The sequence below is a fragment of the Oncorhynchus masou genome, unplaced genomic scaffold, assembly GCF_036934945.1.
Source record: "Oncorhynchus masou masou isolate Uvic2021 unplaced genomic scaffold, UVic_Omas_1.1 unplaced_scaffold_3591, whole genome shotgun sequence".
Lineage (NCBI taxonomy): Eukaryota > Metazoa > Chordata > Actinopteri > Salmoniformes > Salmonidae > Oncorhynchus > Oncorhynchus masou.
Window position 1 is genome coordinate 1 of NW_027009997.1, and position 15,367 is coordinate 15,367.

Consider the following 15,367-nt stretch of genomic DNA (forward strand, 5'->3'; position numbering starts at 1 on the left):
GAAGCAGGGTCATCCCACAACATGCGCACCCAGGCCAAGGGAGGAAGCAGGGTCAATCCACAACATGCACACCCAGGCCAAGGTAGGAAGCAGGGTTAATCCCACAACATGCTCACCCAGGCCAAGGTAGGAAGCAGGGTTAATCCCACAACATGCTCACCCAGGCCAAGGTAGGAAGCAGGGTTAATCCCACAACATGCTCACCCAGGCCAAGGTAGGAAAACAGGTTAGGTTAATCCCACAACATGCTCACCCAGGCCAAGGAGGAAGCAGGGTTAATCCCACAACATGCTCACCCAGGCCAAGGTAGGAAGCAGGGTTAATCCTAGCATGCTCACCCAGGCCAAGGTAGGAGCTGGGGTTAATCCCACAACATGCTCACCCAGGCCAAGGTAGAGCAGGGGTTAATCCCACAACATGCTCACCCAGGCCAAGGTAGGAAGCAGGGTCAATCCCACAACATGCTCACCCAGGCCAAGGTAGGAAGCAGGGTTAATCCCACAACATGCTCACCCAGGCCAAGGTAGGAAGCAGGGTTAATCCCACAACATGCTCACCCAGGCCAAGGTAGGAAGCAGGGTTAATCCCACAACATGCTCACCCAGGCCAAGGTAGGTGTTAGGGTTAATCCCACAACATGCTCACCCAGGCCAAGGTAGAAGCAGGGTTAATCCCACAACATGCTCACCCAGGCCAAGGTAGGAAACAGGAGTAATAATGCTCCTGTAGGAATAGGTTAATCCCACAGGCCAAGGTAGGAAGCAGGGTTAATCCCACAACATGCTCACCCAGGCCAAGGTAGGAAGCAGGGTTAATCCCACAACATGCTCACCCAGGCCAAGGGAGGAAGCAGGGTCAATCCCACAACATGCACACCCAGGCCAAGGGAGGAAGCAGGGTCAATCCTACAACATGCACACCCAGGCCAAGGTAGGAAGCAGGGTTAATCCCACAACATGCTCACCCAGGCCAAGGTAGGAAGCAGGGTTAATCCCACAACATGCTCACCCAGGCCAAGGTAGGAAGCAGGGTTAATCCCACAACATGCTCACCCAGGCCAAGGTAGGAAGCAGGGTTAATCCCACAACATGCTCACCCAGGCCAAGGTAGGAAGCAGGGTTAATCCCACAACATGCTCACCCAGGCCAAGGTAGGAAGCAGGGTTAATCCCACAACATGCTCACCCAGGCCAAGGTAGGAAGGGTCAATCCACAACATACACCCAGGGTCAGGAGTTAATCCCACAACATGCTCACCCAGGCCAAGGTAGGAAACAGGGTTAATCCCACAACATGCACACCCAGGCCAAGGTAGGAAGCAGGGTTAATCCCACAACATGCTCACCCAGGCCAAGGTAGGAAGCAGGGTTAATCCCACAACATGCTCACCCAGGCCAAGGTAGGAAGCAGGGTTAATCCCACAACATGCTCACCCAGGCCAAGGTAGGAAGCAGGGTTAATCCCACAACATGCTCACCCAGGCCAAGGTAGGAAGCAGGGTTAATCCCACAACATGCTCACCCAGGCCAAGGTAGGCTTGGGGTTAATCCACAACATGCTCACCCAGGCCCAGGGTTAAGGTAGGAAGAAGCAGGGTTAATCCCACAACATGCTCACCCAGGCCAAGGTAGGAAGCAGGGTTAATCCCACAACATGCTCACCCAGGCCAAGGTAGGAAGCAGGGGTTAATCCCACAACATGCTCACCCAGGCCAAGGTAGGAAGCAGGGTTAATCCCACAACATGCTCACCCAGGCCAAGGGAGGAAGCAGGGTCAATCCCCATGCATGCACCCAGGCCAAGGGGAAAAGGGTCAATCCCACAACATGCACACCCAGGCCAAGGGGAAGCAGGGTTAATCCCACAACATGCTCACCCAGGCCAAGGTAGGAAGCAGGGTTAATCCCACAACATGCTCACCCAGGCCAAGGTAGGAAGCAGGGTTAATCCCACAACATGCTCACCCAGGCCAAGGTAGGAAGCAGGGTTACATCACCCAGGCCAAGGTAGGAACAGGGTTAATCCCACAACATGCTCACCCAGGCCAAGGTAGGAAGCAGGGTCAATCAACATGCACACCCAGGCCAAGGTAGGAAGCAGGGTTAATCCCACAACATGCTCACCCAGGCCAAGGTAGGAAGCAGGGTTAATCCCACAACATGCTCACCCAGGCCAAGGTAGGAAGCAGGGTTAATCCCACAACATGCTCACCCAGGCCAAGGTAGGAAGCAGGGTTAATGCTCACCAGGCCCAGGGCTAATCCAACATGCTCACCCAGGCCAAGGTAGGAAGCAGGGTTAATCCCACAACATGCTCACCCAGGCCAGGTAGGAAGCAGGGTTAATCCCACAACATGCAGGGTTCACCCAGGCCAAGGCCAAGGAAGCAGGGTTAATCCCACAACATGCTCACCCAGGCCAGGTAGGAAGCAGGGTTAATCCCACAACATGCTCACCCAGGCAGGGTTAATCAAGGTAGGAAGCAGGGTTAATCCCACAACATGCTCACCCAGGCCAAGGTAGGAAGCAGGGTTAATCCCACAACATGCTCACCCAGGCCAAGTTAATCCCACAACATGTAGGAAGCAGGGTTAATCCCACAACATGCTCACCCAGGCCAAGGTAGGAAGCAGGGTTAATCCCACAACATGCTCACCCAGGCCAAGGTAGGAAGCAGGGTTAATCCCACAACATGCTCACCCAGGCCAAGGTAGGAAGCAGGGTTAATCCCACAACATGCTCACCCAGGCCAAGGTAGGAAGCAGGGTTAATCCCACAACATGCTCACCCAGGCCAAGGCTCACCAGGCCAAGGTAAGCAGGGTTAATCCCACAACATGCTCACCCAGGCCAGGTAGGAAGCAGGGTTAATCCCACAACATGCTCACCCAGGCCAAGGTAGGAAGCAGGGTTAATCCCACAACATGCTCACCCAGGCCAAGGTAGGAAGCAGGGTTAATCCCACAACATGCTCACCCAGGCCAGGTAGGAAGCCAGGTTAATCCACAACATGCTCACCCAGGCCAATTTAGGAAGCAGGGTTAATCCCACAACATGTAGGAAGCAGGGTTAATCCCACAACATGCTCACCCAGGCCAAGGGGAGGAAGCAGGGTCAATCCCACAACATGCACACCCAGGCCAAGGTAGGAAGTTAATCCCACAACATGGGTTAATCCCACAACATGCTCACCCAGGCCAAGGGAGGAAGCAGGGTTAATCCCACAACATGCTCACCCAGGCCACCCAGGTAGGAAGCAGGGTTAATCCCACAACATGCTCACCCAGGCCAAGGTAGGAAGCAGGGTTAATCCCACAACATGCTCACCCAGGCCAGGTAGGAAGCAGGGTTAATCCCACAACATGCTCACCCAGGCCAAGGTAGGAAGCAGGGTTAATCCCACAACATGCTCACCCAGGCCAGGTAGGAAGCAGGGTTAATCCCACAACATGCTCACCCAGGCCAAGGTAGGAAGCAGGGTTAATCCCACAACATGCTCACCCAGGCCAAGGTAGGAAGCAGGGTTAATCCCACAACATGCTCACCCAGGCCAAGGTAGGAAGCCAGGTTAATCCCACAACATGCTCACCCAGGCCAAGGTAGGAAGCAGGGTCAATCCCACAACATGCTCACCCAGGCCAAGGTAGACACCTGATGACAGACCTAAGTGGTTGAAACATTGTCACCAATTAACCACATCAAATAAAATTGTATTTCATGTGCAAAGACAACAGGTCTTTGTCTTTACAGTGAAATGCTTACTTACAAGCCCTTAACCAACAATGCAGTTTTAAGAATGTACATTGCCTTGCGAAAGTATTCGGCCCCCTTGAACTTTGCGACCTTTTGCCACATTTCAGGCTTCAAACATAAAGATATAAAACTGTATTTTTTTGTGAAGAATCAACAACAAGTGGGACACAATCATGAAGTGGAATGACATTTATTGGATATTTCAAACTTTTTTAACAAATCAAAAACTGAAAAATTGGGCGTGCAAAATTATTCAGCCCCCTTTAGTTAATACTTTGTAGCACCACCTTTTGCTGCAATTACAGCTGTAAGTCGCTTGGGGTATGTCTCTATCAGTTTTGCACATCGAGAGACTGAATTCTTTTCCCATTCCTCCTTGCAAAACAGCTCGAGCTCAGTGAGGTTGGATGGAGAGCATTTGTGAACAGCAGTTTTCAGTTCCTTCCACAGATTCTCGATTGGATTCAGGTCTGGACTTTGACTTGGCCATTCTAACACCTGGATATGTTTATTTTTGAACCATTCCATTGTAGATTTTGCTTTATGTTTTGGATCATTGTCTTGTTGGAAGACAAATCTCCGTCCCAGTCTCAGGTCTTTTGCAGACTCCATCAGGTTTTCTTCCAGAATGGTTCTGTATTTGGCTCCATCCATCTTCCCATCAATTGTAACCATCTTCCCTGTCCCTGCTGAAGAAAAGCAGGCCCAAACCATGATGCTGCCACCACCATGTTTGACAGTGGGTATGGTGTGTTCAGGGTGATGAGCTGTGTTGCTTTTACGCCAAACATAACGTTTTGCATTGTTGCCAAAAAGTTCAATTTTGGTTTCATCTGACCAGAGCACCTTCTTCCACATGTTTGGTGTGTCTCCCAGGTGGCTTGTGGCAAACTTTAAACGACACTTTTTATGGATATCTTTAAGAAATGGTTTTCTTCTTGCCACTCTTCCATAAAGGCCAGATTTGTGCACTATATGACTGATTGCTGTCCTATGGACAGAGTCTCCCACCTCAGCTGTAGATCTCTGCAGTTCATCCAGAGTGATCATGGGCCTCTTGGCTGCATCTCTGATCAGTCTTCTCCTTGTATGAGCTGAAAGTTTAGAGGGACGGCCAGGTCTTGGTAGATTTGCAGTGGTCTGATACTCCTTCCATTTCAATATTATCGCTTGCACAGTGCTCCTTGGGATGTTTAAAGCTTGGGAAATATTTTTGTATCCAAATCCGGCATTAAACTTCTTCATAACAGTATCTCGGACCTGCCTGGTGTGTTCCTTGTTCTTCATGATGCTCTCTGCGCTTTTAACGGACCTCTGAGACTATCACAGTGCAGGTGCATTTATACGGAGACTTCATTACACACAGGTGGATTGTATTTATCATCATTAGTCATTTAGGTCAACATTGGATCATTCAGAGATCCTCACTGAACTTTTGCTGCACTGAAAGTAAAGGGGCTGAATAATTTTGCATGCCCAATTTTTCAGTTTTTGATTTGTTAAAAAAGTTTGAAATATCCAATAAATGTCGTTCCACTTCATGATTATGTCCCACTTGTTGTTGATTCTTCACAAAAAAATACAGTTTTATATCTTTATGTTTGAAGCCTGAAATGTGGCAAAAGGTCGCAAAGTTCAAGGGGGCCGAATACTTTCGCAAGGCACTGTATGTACTAAAATAAACTGAAGTAAAAAAATAAATAAATGCAAATAAAAATTTAAAATAAGGACATTTGAAAAATAACTGATAATTAAACTGCAACAATAAAATAACAGGGAACATAGACTGCAGTGTGCAGAGTAAAAAATATGCAGTACCAGTCAATAGTTTGGACACCTACTCATTCAAGGGTTTTTCTTTATTTTGACTATGTACTACATTGTAGAATAATAGTGAAGACATCAAAACTACAAAATAACACATATGGAATCATGTAGTAACCAAAAAAGTGTTAAACCAATCAAAATATATTTTATATTTGAGATTCTTCAAAGTAGCCACCCTTTGCCTTGATGACAGCTTTGCACACTCTTGGAATTCTCTCAACCATCTTCACCTGGAATGCTTTTCCAACAGTCTTGAAGGAGTTCCCACATATGCTGAGCACTTGTTGGCTACTTTACCTTCACTCTGCGGTCCAACTCATCCCAAACCATCTCAATTGGGATGAGGTCGGGTGATTGTGGAAGCCAGGTCATCTGATGCAGCACTCCATCACTATCCTTATTGGTCAAATAGCCCTTACACAGCCTGGAGGTATGTTGGGTCATTGTCCTGTTGAAAAACAAATGATAGTCCCACTAAGCGCAAACCAGATGGGATGGCGTATCGCTACTGAATGCCGTGGTAGCCATGCTGGTTAAGTGTGGCTTGATTTATAAAAAAAAGCAGCAAAGCACCCCCACACCATCACACCACCTCCTCCATGCTTCATGGTGGGAACTACACATGCAGAGGTCATCAGTTCACCTACTTTGCATCTCGCAAAGACACAGCAGTTGGAACCACAAATCGCAATTTGGACTCATCAGACCAAAGGACAGATTTACACTGGTCTAATGTCCATTGTTCGTGTTTCTTGGCCCAAGCAGGTCTCTTCTTATTATTGGTGTCCTTTAGTGGTGTTTTCTTTGCAGCAATTTGACCATGAAGGCCTGATTCACACAGTCTCCTCTGAACAGCTGATGTTGAGATGTGTCTGTTACTTGAACTCTGTGAAGCATTTATTTGGGCTGCATTTCTGAGGCTGATAACTCTAATGAATTTATCCTCTGCAGAAGAGGTAACTCTGGGTCTTCCTTTCCTGTGGCGGTGCTCATGAGAGCCAGTTTCATCATGGTTTTTGCGGCTGCACTTGAAGAAACTTTCAAAGTTCCTGAAATGTTACTCATTGACTGAGCTTCATGTCTTAAAATAATGATGGACTGTCGTTTCTCTTTGCTTATTTGGGCTGTTCTTGCCATAATATGGACTTGGTCTTTTGCCAAAAGGGAATATCTTCTCTATACCACCCCTACCTTGTCACAACACGACTGATTGGCTCAAAGGCATTAAGAAGGAAAGAACTTCCACAAATTAACTTTTAACAAGGCACACCTGTTATTTGAAATGCATTCCAGGTGACTACCTCATGAAGCTGGTTGAGAGAATGCCAAGTGTGTGCAAAGCTGTCATCAAGGCAAAGGGTGGCTATTTGGAGAATCGGTTTAATACTTTTTTGGTTACTACATGACTCTATATGTGTTATTTCATAGGATTGATGTCTTCACTATTATTCTACAATGTAGAAAATTTAAAAAATGTAAATACAAACTTGAATGAGTAGGTGTGTCCAAACTTTTGACTGATACTGTATATTTTTAGGGAGCACTGTCACACTTCCATCTTCACTGGATCCCTAAGAAGATCCCTAAGTTTGAACTCTCCACATTGAATCTAGATTCAATAAGTGTGTAACAGTCAATATCAGTTTCACCGATTAGCAGTTTGCTCATATACAAACCACTAACACAGCAGGAGATCAAACATGCACATTGCTCAAATACAATTCACCTCCACTCTCTCCAACAGGAGTTTAGCCAACAGCTGCAGAGTAAACAAGCCACCCTATCCAGGATGACAGAGAGTGTGAGTCGTCTGACTGCGGGCCAGGACAGCCCGGAACATGGAGAGATAGGGCGTCTGAGCCATGCCTGGCTGGGGCTGTTTCACCAAGCTAACAGGCTGAAGGGCCAGAGACAGGAGGACCTGCAGAGGATCCAGGAGTACCACAACTGCATCACAGCCATGGAAGCACTTTTTGAGCAAATGTCTAAGGAGTGGGATAACCTGGCCAGGTGGGGTCATCTATCTATCTGAAACCTATCACTGAGTTACTATAGAATGAGATCCAGAGATCTATTGCACGACCTTTGCTCTAATTCCACCCACAATAATATCACAATGCACAATTAAAGTTCATACGTAATGTTTTGACAACATCACAAAAAAGCTAAAACTTTGAATTTCTTTGGTTCTGTTTGGCTGACTCCAGCAGGTCTTGTTGCTATTTGCTAGTGAATGAGCAATCCCTTTCATTGCAAAATTCTATTGATGTGGGACCAGCCTCAAGGGCACTCTGTGGGACCAGTCTCCAGGGCACTCTGTGGGACCAGCCTCCAGGGCACTCTGTGGGACCAGCCTCCAGGGCACTCTGTGGGACCAGTCTCCAGGGCACTCTGTGGGACCAGCTTCCAGGGCACTCTGTGGGACCAGTCTCCAGGGCACTCTGTGGGACCAGTCTCCAGGGCACTCTGTGGGACCAGTCTCCAGGGCACTCTGTGGGACCAGTCTCCAGGGCTCTCTGTGGGACCAGTCTCCAGGGCACTCTGTGGGACCAGTCTCCAGGGCACTCTGTTTATGTAAATAGAAGATCGACTCTGTGTGGGATCAATAGCTGAATAGTCATAGTTGCCATGACAATGGTAACATGACTTAAGAGTTTGAGAGCTGTACCAACATTCTAAAAACCATGACAATGTCTCTCAAACATTCCCTTTCTGCAGTAGACCTGAACTTCTTCTAATCACTCTTATTTTTATAAGAGTCATTATAATATCCAGTAATTTTATTTTTTCCTATCCTCCCTAGGACTGATGCTGAAAGTTCATCTGAGCACTTGGAGGCACTGAAGAAACTTGCCGTAGCTCTCGGAGACCAGAAGGGAACTCTGGAGGACCTGAAGGACCAGAGGCAGAAAGTCACCCACCACCTGAACCTGGATGACAAGGAGCTGGTGAAGGAACAGATCAGCCATTTTGAGCAGCGCTGGGTTCAGCTGCAGAGCCTCATCAGCAGGAAGATACAGGACTCGGTGTGCTGACCCTGGAGGACATGGCCAAGGTGTGTGTTTGTTGTAAAAAGGCAGAATACACATTTCAGTTCTAATCAATGGACAATAAAGTATCTATTTTACTCTATTCTATTCAGGTGGAGGCCCGTCTAAGGGAGGCCAGGAGTGGGCCGAAGAGCAGCAGCCAGGCCTTTCTGAAGCCATGAAGATGAGTCCTCCTCCAGAGTTGGCCCAAAGCTTCCTCTTCGACCACCTCAGCATTTGCAGCGAACTGGAGGCCAAGCAGCTGCTTCTGGCCCAGGCCATGAGTGATGCTGACCGTGTCCTGGCTCACCTGGGGCTCAACGAGTGCCAGCGCCTGCAGCAGCTCATCTCAGACACTCAGGCCGAGGTGGAGTCACTCAGCGTGAAGGTGGGAGAAGGTTTTTATAAAAGGCCATTTGGGTTTCTCACCTCTCCTGCACATGCATGTATACCTTATGTTTACACTGTAATATATGTATTGTATTTTTGTGCAAATTAAATAAAGGTGGCTCAACGCAGGAAGCACCTCAGCAAGGCCTTCACTGAGAGGACCCAGTTCCTGCAGGCTGTCAACCAGTCCATCACCTGGGTCCAGCAGAATGAGAAGAAGGCCCAGGCGGAGGAGTACATTGCACTGCTACCTGACGACCTGGCCAAGCAGGTTAAGGCCTGCAGGAACATCCAGAGCAGCCTCAAGGCCTACCAGAGCGAGCTGACCTCCCTGTGGTCTCAGGGCAGAGACCTGATGAAGGACGCCACGCAGGACGAGAAGGTGGAGCTGCTCACCAAGCTGCAGGAGCTGCAGAACATCTTTGAAAAAGCCCTGCAGAAATGTGTCCAGAGGCTCCAAGAACTGGACAAGGTGCTTGTCTCCAGGAAGTACTTCAAGGCAGACCTGGAGAAGACGTGTCAGTGGCTGAAACAAGCAGACATTGTGACCTTCCCTGAGATCAACCTCATGAATGGTGACTTGGAGCTGAACGTGCAGCTGCTGAAGTACCGGCAGATAGTAGAGCAGAGCGATGGAATATGAAAACCTCTTACTGATCGTCCAGAGAACTGGTCAGGAGATCCTGCCCACTCTGAATGAAGTGGACCACTGTTACTTGGATGAGAAACTCAATGCCCTGCCACAGAAATACAACAGCATACTGGCTCTGGCCAAAGAGAAACAGGAGAAGATCGAGCAGGCCATCCTAGCCAGAAAGGAGTACGCCTCCTTCATAGACGTGACTCATAAAGCATTGAAAGAGCTTGAAGAGCAGTTCCATAACTTAGGGTTGCAGCCTGTTGGTCTGCAGACAGAGGAGGTTGTGAATTTACTGAGTGACTACAAAGCTCTTCAGGTAGATCTGGGCAACCTTGGTCTGGCTGTCAGTGAACTGAACCAGAAGAAAGAAGCCTTCCGCAGCACCGGTCAACCCTGGAGACCTGAAGAGTTGACCCAGCTGGTGAGTCTTTACAATGGGCTCAAGAGGCTCATCGAACAGCGGGTGGAGCATCTCAACGACACACTGGAGTCCTTCGAGGACCACAAGGCCATGGCCATGCAGGTGGACTCTGAGCTAAAGGCTACCAAAGAAGAACTAGTCAAGGTCAATGCAGAGACCCAGTCGGCGGAGGAGAGGCTGAAGAATTACCATGCCCTGGCCGGGAGTCTTCAGAGCGCCAGCTCTCACCTGTCCAGACTCATGGAGCAGATGGATAACTTGGCTCCTCAGCTGGACAAGGCTGCCCATGACACTTCCAGGGAACAGGTGGTCCTTTGGCAGGAGGAGCTGCAGTCCCTACAGTCTGCCGTGGGGGAGCTGATAGTGGAGTGTGAGAATAGGTTTGTCCAGAGTAAAGACTTTGAGACGGAGGTGAAGAGAACACTGGACTGGCTGCAGCATATCAGGGATGAGCTGGGCTGTGCTGTGGTAGTGGTGGACGTGAGGGTAGAAAAGGTCCAGGAAGAGATCAGGAAACAGCAGATAATGCAGGATGAGGTTCAGTCCAGGCTGAGGATCGTGGAGGCCCTGAGCAGTAGGGAGAAACAGAAGTACACCAGCGCCAACGAACTGGTCCCAGCCCACGTTGACCTCAGCCTGGAGGAGATGGCCAAGCTACAGGCTGATGTACAGCAAGCAATGAGTTCCAAACAGGTAAGAAAATATCATACTGTCTCAATATATATAACAATTTAAGGGAGTTGGGTTTTTTCCCGGAGTTTTCAGAAATCCCGGTTGGAGAATTCCATCTGAGAACTTTGGGAAAGTTTATGGAATTTTGCAAACCTGTAATAATGGCAGTAACAGAACCTATTGGTTGACATTCTGTATTGGTGTTATTGGCTTCACATATTCACCCTCTCGATTCCCATGTCTGTTCTCCAGATCACCCTGGAGCAGGCCTTGGCGTTGTGTCAGAAGTACCACTTCCGGATGCAGTCTGCGTGTGAGTGGCTGGAGGACGCTGTGGCCTTCCTACAACTAGCCAGCCTGGGGGTGGACGTAGAGAACTACGAAGAGTGTCTCCGCCAGCAGGAGGACATCCTGGCCTCAGAGCAGGTGACTGCTCTATCAAAGACACAATGCTAAAAGAAAATTAAAACAAAGCTTCAATTAATTGCATCTTATGAATGTTGGCCTTTTGCCTTTGTTTGATGTGATGGGTTGCCTGTTGCAAGCTAGCCTAGTCCCTGATCTGTTGGTGCTCTTGCCAGATACATTTCAGTATGACAATGAGTGACAGGAAGTTGGCATGATAGCACAGACTAGCACTCAGACTAGCTTCAAGCACTCGTTAATTTATTTACGCAACAGGATAAGTGTTGAAGTTGTTCTCTCCCTTTTTCCTGGGAGCAGAAGTTCCTAGACCACCTGCAGGAGTTGGAGGCTCTGCCCCCCCAGCTGGAGAACCTGGTGAACCCCACAGCCAAGGAACAGCTCAGACTGAATGTGGAGTCTGCTCAGCAGAGAGGAGTGGAGGTCCGGGATCAGCTGCAGAATCACCAGGATGTCCTGATCAGGTACAGAATTAGAAGAAAATATTGTAACCAAAACATTGACAATAAGGGTTTAAAAGTTTTGAATATATATATAGAGAGAGACGTTGGTGCAGAGATGGGTAACTCAAGACCGAGAGTTATTGGATTGGATTGTCTTAATGTGATCGTCATCATTATGACATACTCAATTGAAACTTAGGCATTATATACCCTCCAACACATGTCCACCCTCCAACACAATGTAGTGTATCATACAGATGTTGGGTCTTACTTTGGCCAGTATTGTTGCAGCAAAAATAAAACTGCAGCAACATGATTTGCAGCAACAAAACCTGCACTATGTGTTAGTGCAGGTTTTCGCAGGATTTATGTAAATCATGAAGCTCATCTGCATTGCCTGTGGTGCATGAATATTATCATCAACAAAAGTGTGATCAAATTAAGATCCTATATCTGTATGTTCTATCTTCTGTAAATACTTGGCTGCACCATGAAATGTCCTATTGGGACAATAACTGAATTAAATTGACTGTCCCTAGCTGTGTGGCCAAGTGGAAGTCTTACCAGGAGACGAGGCAGACGGTGATTGAACTGATGAACGAGGCAGAGCAGAAGCTTACTGAGTTTTCCACCGTAAAGGCTGCCACCTTTCTGGAGGCGGAGGAGAAACTCAGGAGTCACAGGGTAAAAGAGGACCATGGGAAAATAAAGAGTGTCTTCTATTTTGACTTGTACATTCTTGGTTACTTTACTAATGACGGAGTAATCAGCATTATTCTTTAGTCATCAAAGCACAAAGTTAACATTAGTTAACATTTTCCAGAAAGAACTTGATTTGTTAAGAACTTACCCTCTGGGCACACACTGCTTGAATCAATGTTGCTGATTCCCAGTCTCCATGAAACTACGTTGAACCAACATGGAATGGACATTGAATTGGCATCTGTGCCCAGTGGGTAATATGTGGATTTACAATGACTCCTCCATTGTGTGTATATTCCATCCTTCCTTCCTTCCTCCCTGCCAGTCCCTGGTGTTGGTGGTGAATGGGTTCCAGGAGAAGCTGACAGGGCTGGAGGAGCAGGCATCACAGCTGGAGCTGGTGGGTAGTGAGGCCAGCAAGGCCACCATCAGCCGTTCCATGACCACGGTGTGGCAGCGCTGGACCCGGCTTCGCAGCGTGGCACGAGGGCAGGAGAGGGTACTGGAGGACACGGCCCAGGAGTGGAGGACCTTCAGAGAGAAGGTACTGCAACGCTAAACATTAAACATGACTAGATGAGTTGTGAGTACAAAGCTGAACAACACCAAGCGGTTCTTATAGTACTTCAAATAGTACAATTTCACTCTGTAGACCTACACAAATAAACTGTAGAGAAGACAATAGTATGAACTTAACAGTATACTAATAGCATATACTGTATTGTGTATCTGTTCCCCATATATCCTGACATTATAGATCCTAGCCTGATCCATATGTTAGTTCTTACATCTTATGTTTGGCATAACAACTACCATAGATGTTTGCTGCAGTATATAAGCACAAACATATCTGGAAGGAGGATAAATAGGTACAGCACAGTATTTTACATGTGCCTGCCTTCATTCATTTCAGATGGTGAAGCTGAGGAGCATGGTGGAGGATCTACAGAGCCGTATTATTGACTGTGTTGTGGAGAAGGCCTCCAAGGCAACCCTACAGTCTGTGTTGGACCAGCATGAGCTGCTAATCCAGGATGTAGAGAGAGAGCTGTCCTCCCTCACCCTGCTGCGTCAGTATGCCCTCAGCCTGCTCCATGATGTGGAGGTCCCTTCACCAACGCCCACCTCTGCACAGGACGAACTACCCAGTCTCAAGGAGATCAGAGCAGTACAAGACCACCTGGAAAGGTATTGAAAAGATCAATATTGTTTTTTTACACGGATCAGTTGGTCACTCACAAATTAGATTAGCCTTCAAATGTTGCTTTCAAGGCTAGAATATGATCTGGTGATTGGTTATATTGTAAACATCTCAATAGGCCTATCAGAAGGACCTGAATGCTTAGTATTACTCACTGGGGCGGCAGGGTAGCCTAGTGGTTAGAGCATTGGACTAGTAACTGAAAGGTTGCAAGTTCAAATCGAGCTGACAAGGTGCAAATCTTTCATCCTGCCCCTGAACAGGCAGTTAACCCACTGTTCCCAGGCCGTCATTGAAAATAAGAATTTGTTCTTAAAAGACTTGCCTGGTTAAATAAAGGTAATAAAATAATGAATCCTCTTCAATCCGAGAGGAACATAGGGCTAAAGTTTCCGTCACCTTCACTCTTGAAAACAGATAATAGTGGTTTTATTTCTCTCCTCCACCAGTCTGCTGCAGCAGGCGCAGACCAAGCGCACCCAGGCTGGGGTGGAGCTGAGGGACAGAGAGGGGGTAGAGAAGAACCTGAGTGTGGTCAAAGCCTGGATCCAGGAGACCAGGGAGCTGCTCCCCAACCCAACGTCAGATATAGATGCTCTGCTGCAGGAGCTGGAGGTAAGTCGCTGACGAACCCTATGGAACTAAAGACAGCGTTAACACCATCTAACACATCATTTTATTGACTACACATGACTCTGTCACAAAAATAACTAGTTCATTGCCAAAATTCCATAAGGCATTTACTTAACTGTCGTTTCCAGCAGTATTGTATGCTACGGAGTAGTCTCAGGCTGGGATCGATGCTAGCTTTGGTGTGAATTAAAGAATTGTAATGTGAGTTGCTTGTTTTCGAGTATTGGCACATGTGGACATGACCATATTTGTCTTATGTGTTGTACAGGTGGTTCACGGTGATGTGATTGGCTACCGTCAGCATGTGGATAAGATAGCAGAGCAGCAGCAGAGCAAGTATCTGGACCTGTACACCATCCTGCCCTCAGAGATCTCCATGCAGCTGGCTGAGGTGTCCCTCGCACTGGGGGCCATCCAGGACCAGGTACTGTACTGGACTATGTAGGGCATGGATGGACATCATACACACACATTTTGCCATGGGGCCGAGCACTGATTTTGGAGTTTTATAACAAATTTCCTGCAATTCTACACATTTTGCCATATGGTGTTTGCAATTTTTAATATGATAACTGATGATCAATTGGCCCCACCCCGGTCGGAAATTCAACCATCCTCACTACAAGTTTAGAAAGCTGGCCGCTAGACTAACTTACCAATACCCCAAAAATTGATGACATGGGCTAATTTAGTTTATTTTTATTTACCTTTATTTAACTAGGCAAGTCAGTTAAGGAACAGTGGGTGAACTGTCTTCTTCAGGGGCAGAAAGACAGATTATTATTATGATTATAGATTAGTTTTACCTTGTCAGCTCAGGGATTCAATCTTGTCCAACACTCTAACCACTAGGCTACCTGCTGATGCCTGACCAAATTTCAAAATCGCATTATATCAACTATCTTTTACAACTATATCAACTATATTTCCTTCCTCTTCTGATTTTCACAAGGTTCTGTCCAAAGAGAAAGAGATCCAGAAGACAAGAGACATCAAGGAGGACATCAGTTCCAGGATTCATGACGTGTCGGAGAAGATGAAAGCCATCTCCACCAGTCTCAATGACAAAGCCAGCGATGTCCATCACGCTAAAGACGAGACCAAGGTGAGCGCGAGCTGTAGAGGCTCATGCATACGGCTCTTAATCAGGGTTGGGGTCAATTTCATGTCAATTTAGTAAATTCAGGAAGTAAACTCAAATATTCCAAATACTATTTTCTGCTCTTAACGTGTGCTG

The 15,367-nt window shown here is 47.3% G+C and overlaps 1 protein-coding gene across 1 annotated transcript in view; it reads left to right on the forward strand.

Moving 5' to 3' along the window:
• Positions 1–3,078: 3,078 nt before the first annotated feature.
• The window catches only part of LOC135534571 (nesprin-1-like), a gene marked incomplete at its 3' end in the record, with an annotated part of 33,497 nt that continues 21,208 nt past the window's right edge, over positions 3,079–15,367 (forward strand). The window contains 14 exon segments of the mRNA XM_064961525.1: positions 3,079–3,141; positions 7,321–7,586; positions 8,380–8,604; positions 8,693–8,993; positions 9,111–9,629; positions 9,631–10,749; positions 10,981–11,154; positions 11,452–11,615; positions 12,134–12,278; positions 12,622–12,840; positions 13,210–13,484; positions 13,947–14,112; positions 14,399–14,554; positions 15,083–15,235. Coding sequence (XP_064817597.1) covers positions 3,079–3,141; positions 7,321–7,586; positions 8,380–8,604; positions 8,693–8,993; positions 9,111–9,629; positions 9,631–10,749; positions 10,981–11,154; positions 11,452–11,615; positions 12,134–12,278; positions 12,622–12,840; positions 13,210–13,484; positions 13,947–14,112; positions 14,399–14,554; positions 15,083–15,235 — 3,945 coding nt within the window.